At 35.8% G+C, this 11,605-nt stretch overlaps 1 protein-coding gene across 2 annotated transcripts; it reads left to right on the top strand.

Moving 5' to 3' along the window:
* The first annotated feature begins 2,900 nt into the window (after window positions 1-2,900).
* On the top strand, window positions 2,901-11,207 carry LOC311074077 (uncharacterized protein). Of its 2 annotated transcripts, none has more exons than XR_014604245.1 (8): window positions 2,901-3,205; window positions 7,466-8,493; window positions 8,737-9,059; window positions 9,420-9,560; window positions 10,192-10,351; window positions 10,475-10,516; window positions 10,653-10,787; window positions 10,943-11,207. XR_014604245.1 is itself a non-coding variant. In XM_084100367.1 (8 exons), the coding sequence occupies exons 1-8, from the start codon at window positions 3,147-3,149 to the stop codon at window positions 11,153-11,155; spliced, it is 2,067 nt and encodes a 688-aa protein (XP_083956493.1). In that variant the 5' UTR covers window positions 2,901-3,146; the 3' UTR covers window positions 11,156-11,207. The 2 variants fall into 2 exon arrangements, 1 of the variants encoding a protein (XP_083956493.1); XM_084100367.1 differs by having other exon boundaries at window positions 10,192-10,317.
* The last annotated feature ends 398 nt before the right edge of the window (window positions 11,208-11,605 follow it).

The following is an 11,605-nucleotide window of genomic DNA, read 5'->3' as shown; positions in this document are numbered from 1 at the left end:
CTCTCAACAGCTCTGCCTCTGTCAGTTTTATTGTGTCTGTCTTTCTCTGTCGTCTCTACATTATTTTGTTGTCCTGGTACTGGAAGCTTTAGGGCACGAAGGACAGACACACAGCAAAAGGTGATTATTATCACAGCAATGCAAAAAAGAATAAAGAATATATCATCTGGATAAAAGTCTGTTTTCAATAATATTAGCCTTAAGGCGTTTCCCACTCCAATCAGCCAAGCTGCCGCTGCCAATGCAATCCTGCACTGGATGCTCTTATATCTCAGGAATGTTAGAGGTTGAATCACTGCCAGGTAATGTTCAATGCACATGCAGATCTGGAGAAGAGGTCTGACAGTCCAGCTGAGAGCAACAAAAAATATAACCAATTGATAGTTTGGGATTAAACCATTGAAGGAAAGGATTAATTCTATAAAGCAAAGAAAACAATAAAACATCTCCAGTACAGTAAGGTTCAGTGAAAACACAAAGTTGGGCTTCATGATCTTAAGAAACACCCAGAGGGACCAGCAATTGATCGGCATTCCCAAAAATAAGAAAAATGCTGCAAAGGTAGTAATGAGAAGACTGCTCAAGTGTTCTTGACAAATGCATGTCCACTGTAGAGCTCCATCATACAGTGAGATTGAATTGTTGCTTTGAAAGGATGAATTGCACATGGTTCTACTAATCTGGGGAAGCAGAAATGAAGTAGATAGTCATTTGTTTTATTATTCTTTATGATTTTCAAACATATAAGCAAAGTTAATACAAATTAAAAGAAAGCACTAACTGTATTATTTTGGTTACACTTTATTTCGATAATCCATACTATAATTAACTTTGCAACTACGTGTCAACTAACTCATTAATTTGCAACTATATCATCTAACTCTCATTAGAGGATTAGATTGTTCGGGTTAAGTTGACATGTAGTTGCAAAGTTACTTATAGTCAGTAGAATGTCTGTTGGGGGACCATCAAAATAAAGTGTTAACAGATAATAAGCTGACAGTCTCCATATACTGTAATAACTGGTAGTTGACATATAGTTGCAAAGTTACTTACAGTTAGTAGAATGTCTAAAGTGGACTATCAAAATAAAGTGTTACCATCATTTCTAAAAAGGACTGATTTCTGGATCAGACTTTGCAAATATTTTGCCACTATTAGATTGTGTGAAATATCATACCTTGGTTGATGAAACAGCATGCAATATACACTAAAGAATTGTTTCATTTCATCCCAACAACGACGAGCCACCAAAAGTGTCTGACTTTATTTTATCCGTTCATAAGATTATGTCTGTGCTCATGCATATTGTGTTTGCATAGGATTGTCCCTGTTTTTTTACCCACGTGATTAACGTTTGCTTATGAATATCGATATTTGCAACAGCATATTATGAAAAGGTGCAATATTTGAATAAAAAATGATGGTCATGTATTTTGACATTTAGTCTGAATTTACAGAAGTATAATTGATATTTGCTGTAGGTGTACTTTTTTCGGAGAGGGTCACCCATAAACATGTTATCATACTGGTAGACATTTTGCCATAAATTAATTAGACAGGTAGACAGTTTTCATAAATTAAACTTAGTTTAGCTTACCTTTAAAAAGTTTGTTCTCTATAGTATGAATGCAACCAGGATGCATTACATTTGTCATTTTGTCATTGTCATGTGACCTACAGTGTCAGTTGTTTCACTTGACAGTGTTTCACAATTTCTCTCCTATTACCACTATGCCTCATGAGATAGTAAAGTGTTCATTAGATACGCACTTCAGAATCTCACTAGACCTATCAGGTCATCCAAAATGTTTTTGCCTATACTGTTAATTCTGATATACTACTCTTTTTTTATAGATGTCATCAATTACATCATTACTCTAGTTTTCTGTTCCAGTCTTGCTCTGGCTGAAAGTGCAACCGGTCTTACTCGACTCGGCTCCGAACGGGATTTTAACCGGTGTCTCCAGCGTGGAAGGCGGGCGCGCAAATTTGCATTTGAGGCCAGGGGAGTGCAGTTTACACACATGGCTCTTACTGGCCTACGTCCGTTAGACTCACCCCTCTTAACCTCTCTCCCATCTGGGTCAATGGCACCAAATGTAGGCTAAGCAGTCCTACTCGACCCGCTCCAAGAGGGATTTGAACTGGGGTCTCCGGTGTGGAAGGCGGGCATGCTAACAAAGTCCTACTCAGTCCTACTCGACACACTCCAAGCGGGATTCGAACTGGGGTCTCTGGCGTGGAAGGCAGGCGTGCTAACAAAGACGCCTTGCGGCCAGGGGACTTCGGTTCGAATCCAGCTCGGAGTGGGTCGAGTAGGATCGGTTGCATTTTTGAGGCCAGGGGAGTGATGTTTACACCCACAGTTCTTACTGGCCTTCATCCATTACAAAAGGATAACAGTATAGTAACAGTATAGTGATACAGGAGAGAGCACTTATTAATAGAAAATTAATAGAAAAAAATATTTTCTTTCAAAAAAGGTGGCGTAAGAATATGATATTGTATGAATATTTTTCAAAATGTGCGTGCTTTTGAACTAAAAGCCTTAATGAAGTTGTTTTATGCAGTCCTGTGATCACAAAGCAGAAGCAAAACATCCTTGTATAAGAACGGCAATACAAAAGTTGTTGATTATATCCTGAATAGGGATGATAACCACTATCAATTTGATAGATATTAGAACTTTCTTGTATAAGAATAATGGGTGAAACAGAATCCGAGAAAGGCCAGCTTTATGAAACCTTCAATCCTGTGATCAAATCATTCATGCTAAACCACTCTTTGGTGCTTGATCCTTAAAAATACAGTGATGATCATTAGTCGTTTTATTGTGTACTTAATATTGTTAATATAATCCAGTGTGTAAGAGAGAGTGTGTGACTGCAGAGGTGCTCAGAAGGAAATGGTAGGGGGTGGTGTTGGCAGGGTGAGCAGGGTAAGGGGGATGAAAACATACTGAGAAGAAAGAATGTGTTACAGTGTGTGTCTGGCCATGTGAAGAGTGGGATAAGATTTACAGAAGGCGACAAAAGACATTTTGCTCTGGGAGTCAATAACCTGGATGTACTTTGTAGTTTTTAGTGTTTATGTGCTATGATACTTAATCAAGAGGAACAGTTAAAAAAATCTGAAGTTTAAAAATGAAGAATTCAATCCAAAGGAAAACAACCTCCAGCTCAACTATAGCTAAAGCCAACATGTGAGTAGGAATAACTTTATATCTCCCTTTTGTATCTCATATTTACGACTTTATTTCTCGAAATTGATTTTTTTTTGGCCTCAAATTTACAACATATATATATATATATATATATATATATATATATATATATATATATATATATATATATATATCTTTTTTTTTTTTTTTTTACTTTGAGGTTAATACATCCATTGATACATAACTTTTCCTTATGCAAATGTATCGCTAGTTAGAACAGTGGCAGTCAGATAGCAAAATATATTTACCTGGAAAAAAAAAAGCATTATTATGCATTATAATAGTTTGGTTTTGTTTGTTTGTTTAATATTTATTTGTTTACTTTCAATTGAAAATCAGTCCTAAAAAAAATTTAACATACAACACCTAGTATAAGAGGCCATCAGTCAAAAGTCACTAATCACAAGCATAGAAATGTATGACGTGATCTGTTTTGATGCCCATGGAACATCTTGTCACCTGTTGCATTCCATTTTTAACATCCATTATGAACTTAAATAGGACAAGTGTGTCAAGGTCTTGAATTTGTCCTCAAGTCAAAGTCGCATTCATGTTATCTTGCTGTCTCTTGTTGTCCACGGGCTAACAACAGGCTGTTAAGTCTTTAGTTTTATTCCCACACTGCAAAAAAATACTTCTTAGTTTGTTTACCACATACTTTATATTCAACTGGATAATATGATATTTGCTTTCAATTCCTGGGTTATGCCAATTAAGGTTAATTCCACCACACAATATAAACAATTATATATATTTTTTATTTATTTTTTTATTTAAAAAAAATTTTGAGTGCATTTTTGAACAAAACATTTTAGACCATTAGCATAGTGGCGGGCGTGTTGAAATGTATGGGTGAAGCAGGATTCCTCTGTCTGACCTTGTCCAATACAGTTCCTCATGGGGTACATAGCTCAAATATTCAAGCACAGACCTCAGAGGTTATACTGATCTGGGTAACCTCTTTGAGGGCGTCATGTACCAGAGAGACAGGATTCCCCCCACCTCTACAGTTGTTGCATATAGCTGTAACAGAGACCAGCATTTTTCAGGCGAGGCTTCTGTAATTCAGTACGTTTGGCCTTTTCGAGGTGCTGGGTCATTAACATATCTACGAGTTAACAACATAGATACTTCTGGTCTAGTTTCAGAATATGCTAAGACCCTATATCCTAGTAATACAGAGCAAAGGTATTGTGCTAAGTTGTGCTTCAGAGGTATTTATGCTTAGTTTTGGGTTGCCCTTGACTGACCAGCATGGGCTGTTCCCATGTCTCCACCTTCCAGGAATGAAGACAGCATGATGAATATCTATCCAGGAGTTGTAAATCAGATTAGCTTATTAACTTAGCACCATCTGCTGAGCAACATACCATTACTGCGGTAAAAACAAAAACAAAAATTGTAAAAGTGCAATTATGATCATATCAATTACATTTTCATTACATCTCTTGCTGTTAATCCCAGGAAGTTGTTGAATTATTGAATCTGTTGACTATGTGAATCTTAACATACTTTTGGGAGTGATCCTGCATCAGATGAGCATCTAAAAATAAGATTTACCTAAATAGATGTGTGACCGATGAGTGAGAGAGACAGAGTGAGAAGGCTCAAATGATTTCATTAGGAAAGCAAGCTTGTGGTTGTTGATTCTCGTTACACTTGGTATTTTAGTTATAGGCCAGGTGGATCTGAGAGCGCACTCAAGAACATGCCGATCTTCTATTAAATTATATGATGCTGTTCAGCTTATCTAAGAAATTCTCCAATAACAGAATGCATGTATATGCTATCTTTGTTATCTAATCTCAGACACACTATTCATGTGATTTCCACACTGAGACAGCGTTTTTTATTTATGAAAACGAACCTTTTTGAAAACGCTCTTAAAAGTGGATCAATTTGAAAACGCTGTTAACGCGTTGTAGTGTGGACTGTCAAAATGGAGGTATTTAAAAACAATGCCGTGAGTTTAGTCATGTGACGCATATTGTAGGCTAACGATATTCATGTTTATAGGCTACCGGTATTGTGTCTGTTATGTGCTAATCACTTTCACACGGTTGCTAAAATGTTAGGCCTACTTTGCACACTCTTCATATCACAGTCCTGCAAAGATTTACTCGCATTTGCTGTCCTGCGGCAATATAGGCTATGGCTGAGAGCAGTTGCGTTTTGGACCAAATATAAAACACACTGAGTCAGTGACCTAGACGCATCAGTGAATGGTGAGATATTTTGCTAAATAAAATTAAGCGATAACTTTATTATTTATTTTTTCGTCTGTATCATCTCAGCGAGCTTTCGTGAGGTTTTACGCATGCGCAGTAAGGTGAATTTAGCGTTTTCCGACATTTCTGTATGGATGAGAAACCTTTGGAAAACGCCTGAAAACACTAGTGGACTGAGAGCGTTTTCAAATGTATCCGGATTACTGTATTCTGATTGCTATCAGGATGTTAATAGATAGAGTAGCCTATAACAAAAAGTGTTTATGTAAACATTGCCTACCCTATAAGATTTTAAGTACACTAGCCTACAAGTGCACATTCAATACAATTTATCACTTATTTTTTCACATGCATGGGTAAACATGATTGGGAAAGCATTTCTGAGATCTAACAATGTAGCCTAATTTCTCACAGGAAATCAACGCTTTTATAAAAAGAAATCGATTTTATATATTTTTATTATTGATAAGGTACTTATTTTTGAATGTCACTTTGGCAGATAGCCTTGCTCTGTATATTATCTGTTGTCCTTTAAACCAAGTTTGAACTGTGAACAGGTGTGCACTCTCTTGAACATATTTTTTTAAAATGCGTCATCCAGGTTTTGTCAACCCCTCTTTTAAAAATATAATTATTTATCGGATGACACATTATTCAAAAATCTGTCCAGAAGAGTGCACACACGCATGCAGAGAGCCATGGTGGCTGTGAAATGATGGCAGCTGTGTGGTACTTTACACTAGACAAATGTCTTTCACCTCTTACTCATGTTACGAGGACATGCTGTCACAGTGTTATTAATTATACAGTACGTAATGAAGTGAACACATGCCTGAGTGAAAGCCTCCATGAAGTTGTCTTTTCATACTCTGTGGAGAACAGTCGTCCATTCATTACACTTTAAAGTATTTGTTTATGCATGTTTAACACCTGAGAACTATTTCACAGTTTGCTTGGAAGCTAAACGTTGAGCCCCAGTCATGGATTGATGGCCTAGATGAAAGGAAAAGCTTATCAATAAATGTAATTTGAATAATGGGCATAGGAGTCAAGAGAGTCAACAACAAATAAGAGTGTCCATGATAAAATGAAATAAAACAAGAGGGGAAAATGTTTCAAGATGTCAAATTCTTAAAAATGTAGTGTTCATGCTAATGAGTGTTCAAGTGTTATATAATTTTCAGGAAATTTTTCAATTTAGTGACTAAATTTAGTGAAAATGCGGTGCATTTATACATTCATACTTTTTATAAATATCATTATATTTGGGAGTTGCACCAAATGACAAGTTTTTCAAATATTAATAAGAACTGAAGTAAATATTATTTTTGTATGAAATAATAATAAAATATTATGACAAATAATTTAATGAGGCTTTCTTTTCTAAGTATTTGTTTCTTTTTCCTGTACAAATATCTAAACATCCTTAAATCAAAATGCATATAAATCAATAAATCAATATACATCCTTAAAAACAACATAACAAGTGTTGTTTTCAGAAAAAAAATATATATATTAAAATTAAGTGGCTTTACTTGAAACAAGAAAAACCTCTGCCAATGGGGTAACAAGAAAAAATATCCGTCAGTGGGGTCAGAACAATAAACTTAATTTAAAGGGAAAACTAGGTTTTTTTTTCCCTTTAAATTAAGTTAATTTACTTACCCCACTGACAGGTATTTTTCTTGTTTTTAGCCTGAAGTCACTTCATTTTGATAATCTTTTTAGTAAACAAGAGTTAATATCTTAAGTTCTTAAGGTATCTTGATTTAAGAATGTAGATATTTGTAAAGAAAAGCAAGACACAAATTCTGAGGAAGAAGGACATTTTTGAAGTGTTCATTATCTCACTTTTTTTTTCAACTGGCATTATATAAATTGCATTTTTATTGTATTTTTGAATACATTTCTAGATGGCAAAAAAAAGAAAAATGACTGTGCTGAATGTATGGGTTGAAAATGATTCAGAAATATTAGAAATTTATATTCTTACATCTTTTCCCCCCCACAGACATTCACATGCTCCTCAAATCAATACCAGGCCAGTGTGTTTGTCTCAGATGAGCAGTGTTTTCACCGGTGTGTCACAGCTATTTGGAACAACACAAGCTTTCCTGTTGAGACTAGCCCAGCTTGAAGCTCAGTTGGTCTTGAACCTGATTAGTAACATTGCAGCTGGAAATAATAGCAGTTATGGTAACCCCCTTGTTCCTCTAAGTCTCTTACAGCCTGCTGGCATTCAAAGATCCTCATTTTTGAACATGTACCAGCCCCCAGGGGGTTTTACCCTCTCCCATCTATTGCACAAAAAAAACATGAATTCCATACCTCACAGGGAAAGTTACCCCTCATCATCATTCACAGAAATTAATTCAGTTACTGTGAATAAGGAGAGTGGTGACCTTCTAGCAAAAGAGATCAATCAGGAGAAAATATCCATCATTAGTAACACAAAAGTGCCACTATCAACATCTGAGAAACCTCTCGTTAGATCCAGCACCAACCATCTTGGCAAGCACTTTGCCTTCAAACCAGATGTGGACTGTTCTCGGTACCAGTCAATGACAGCCAAAGCAATGATTTCTCCTGATAGACCACAAATTGAAGAAGTAGAGCCAAAGCAACAAGCAACGCAACGTTTTCCAACAGAAAACCTAATCAGAGCTTTAGCCAGCCTTGGCCTCTCTTTTGAGGACCTAGAATTACTCAGTCACTTCCCAGACAACCAGTTAACAACAGAGAAACTTCCCTTCATTATACAAGACATCCAACAACGCAAAGAAGCAAAGGGCATTTATCATGGCCATGCTAGATGGCACTCATCTGATCAGGTGGAATCAAACGCTCATGGGAAACATCATGATCAAAGGAGTATTGGTGAATGGCAGGGATCCGCTTTACCAAGTCCCTATGGGCAATCCTGTCCATCCTCCCATTCCCATAGATCCCTCAGCGCTAAAAGATACAGCACATCTGAGGACATTCATGAGCACTTCTCAACCCAGTCTAGAGCACTGAAAAGATTAAGAGATTCATCAGGTGAGTTATTACTACAACTGCACCAATGATCCAGATTAAACTGTGGCTATTGTAACTTAAAATATCTAAAAATGTTGGTTGGAAAAATGGAACATCAAATTATTACAATTACCCATCAAACTATAACTATACAAAACATATACTATAACTTTATCTCTTACAGAAATATACAGCTTGAAAAAATATTGTATCATAGGTTTCACGGCATAGGTTTGACTAAACCCCTTTCTCTCTACCTTTTAGGAAGTCGATCCAATTCCTTCCTTAAGAGACTGCAGCATGGGCCTGCTGATGTCACCAGGGGGAGGCCTGGTTCAGTCTGTTTTCCCTCTCCTTCAAAACGCAGCATACGGCACAGCTTTGTCTCTACAGGCTGTAATAAAACAAGACATTATACAGCAAAAAGATCCTTGTCCTCTGCACACAGATCCACCAATTTCAATTCCATGAGAAATGGTCAGCAACAGTCTTTTCCAGTCAAGTCTGCAAAATCAGAAGGAACCACTGAATCCATGAACATTCAGATGCCAGTAACTAAGATGACTGAAAAAACATCAGCACAATCTGTAAGCTCTCGCAGGTGTAATAGAAGTGAATTGCAAGTGATTGTTATTAATATCATTATGATAAGAATAGCCAGTCTTATTAAAGGTGTTTAAAAGTGTAATCTCAAGCACCATTATTGAAATACCACCATTAAATTATCAGTTTGGTCTCAGCATTACAGGCTGAAAACACGGTTCACGCTAACACAGTCCCATGACAACAAATTTGGAGACAGGGACCTCTAGTGGTGTGAGATTTGTTAGGACACTTAAATGTTTCGGAAAGGAAACAGCACAGATATGTGCTTTAATATACAAACTCAACACTCTTTTAATAAAGCTTTACTTTTTTCCCCTCATCGCTCCTGTGTTTTCCAACAGAAGGGTGTAATTCGTGTGTCTGGAATCTCTCCTGACTACTCTAAAAGTGAACTAATCAAAATGGCATCTCCATTTAGTCACCCTGTTGAGGTTTTAATGGCAACTGAGGTTGACATGGAGACCTGTCTAGAATGGAAGAAGGTATGTGCTATTTTAGAATATAAACAAAAATTTCATTTACGTTTTTTACAAAAATTTGTAACGTTAGCCTACTGTTTTGTTTGAAAATGAAGTGTAAAATAAACAGAATATCCAAGTAATAGGCCTACCGGTATGCATGCTAATAAGCAACTAGTTAATAGTGAGAACTGGACCCTAAACTAAAGTGTTACCGAAATGTTTGACCAAATATCCCAGCTAACAGGGATAACGTTAAATATACTTTAGATAACGTTCTGGTAAGGTTCTTCAAACAAACAAACGCTCTTCCAGTAACATTAACAGAACGTTCTTTCATAGTCATCTGGTATTTAATAATGTACACAAAACATTAGCGCAAAAACATTATTTATACATCGTTCATGGAACGTTTTTCCTGAAACGTTCCCATAATGTTTGTAAAATAATAAAACTGAATGTTCCCTTAATGTTCGCATAACCAAGTAAAATGTGTTTTTAAAACGTTCAGAGAACATTCAAAAATAGAGTTGTATAACTTAATGGGAACATTAGCAAAACATTCTTGGAACATATTTTTGTTGGGATAATGCTTTCTAAATCAATTATCAATAGACATACAGCACTACTATATCAGCTTGTGTGTGTTTTCCAGGCTTTATTGATGCTTCCAACTGAATTCTCAGCCCAGGAGATGGTAAAGGTTTACTCTGCTATCCCGGTTCATATGAGACAGCAAAATTTAGAGCTGGTGTCCCAAAACATTGACCTTAGTTCACCTGTGAGTCAACACACTTATGGATGGATGAAAATAAGTGATTATTTCCTTGCATAAATACTTTTTATATTAAAATACAATATAATATATATTTTTTTTTATATATAAAATACATTTTCTGTTTATTTACTTATTGGGGTTTGATTAACTTTTGCCTTAGGTGTCAATGTTTCATGCTTTTGTGGGGCCATCAATGTCAAATGCAAGTATCACCTGTTCTTGAGACATTTAAAATATTTAAGCTTAATAAAAACATTTTCAAGAGATTTTTTTTTTTTTTTTTAAACTTCCATCCATCCTCCATGACTCTTTAACAACAAGTCCCCACTGTCCTTTAGGGGCTGTTGACGCCTTTGGACCATTTGCTGGTTGTATGTAATGTACCTAACCAGCCCTGTGCTGCAACAGGAGTGCTACGGCTGCTAAAACCCTTTGGAAAGGTTTTCAGAACTCTGGTGTTTAATGGAAACAAGGTAAGCTATGCTGTTGCAGAACTGCATATATAAAAGGAGTAAAAGTGAAAAATATGTGAAAACATGAAAGAGTTTGACTTCATTTCCATGGTCATTCTTTTACCTGTATTTGAGTCTAAAAGATCAGTGATTTTATGATGTTTTCTGTTTTCTAGATGGATGCTGAACAGTGCCTTTGGAACAAGAGCAGTATCCAGATGGTTTTAGAAATGGAATCTGCTTCTGTTGCTCTATCTGTATTTGAGTGGTCTCAAAAAATTCCTTGTCTTTATCACAACCATCATCTCTCTTTCCGCAGAGGATGTAATATACAGAAAGATACATCTGAGGTCAACTCAGCCAAATACCCTCAAAGTTTTTCCCCTTAAATTTGGTATGTTTTCATTACCTTTGTAATAAAATACAATGAAACAAGGTCATAAGAATATTATTGTTTGTCTTTCACTTTTTATAAAGTTGTATATTTATGAAGACGATAACAATTACAAATTTTAATCAAAATATTTAACTACAGTCACTACAATGCACGGTCATGGACAACCTGGAAATATCAGAAATTTTTAAAAGTCTGATTTACAGGCCTGGGAAAGTAAATAATAAAAATTCTATTCTTCCATGAAAAAGTAATGGAAATTTAAAACCGAATTAAATTATTCTGGTTATCTTCCGCTTTAAGGTATTTCTTTGACCAGAAATTGTGAGTGCAATATCCATAAAATGATTTTTTCAAAGTCATTATCCAGTAATCTCAATCAACTAAAGGCCATGAAAAAGTCATTTGAAATGAATAGGTCAAAAATTGTGGGAACCCTGTAGAA

This window comes from Abramis brama (genome assembly GCF_963993115.1).
Source record: "Abramis brama genome assembly, chromosome: 2".
Classification (NCBI taxonomy): Eukaryota; Metazoa; Chordata; class Actinopteri; order Cypriniformes; family Leuciscidae; genus Abramis; species Abramis brama.
Note: the sequence above shows the minus strand (reverse complement) of the source record. Positions and strands in the feature narration are given on the sequence as shown.

Bases quoted from the DNA above. Each gene is read 5' to 3' on its own strand.
- LOC311074077 (XM_084100367.1), top strand. From the start codon at position 3,147: ATGAAGAATTCAATCCAAAGGAAAACAACCTCCAGCTCAACTATAGCT. The intron at 9,060-9,419 runs GTAAGCTCTCGC...GTTTTCCAACAG, and splicing joins AAAAAACATCAGCACAATCT to AAGGGTGTAATTCGTGTGTC. The intron at 10,788-10,942 runs GTAAGCTATGCT...TCTGTTTTCTAG, and splicing joins TGGTGTTTAATGGAAACAAG to ATGGATGCTGAACAGTGCCT.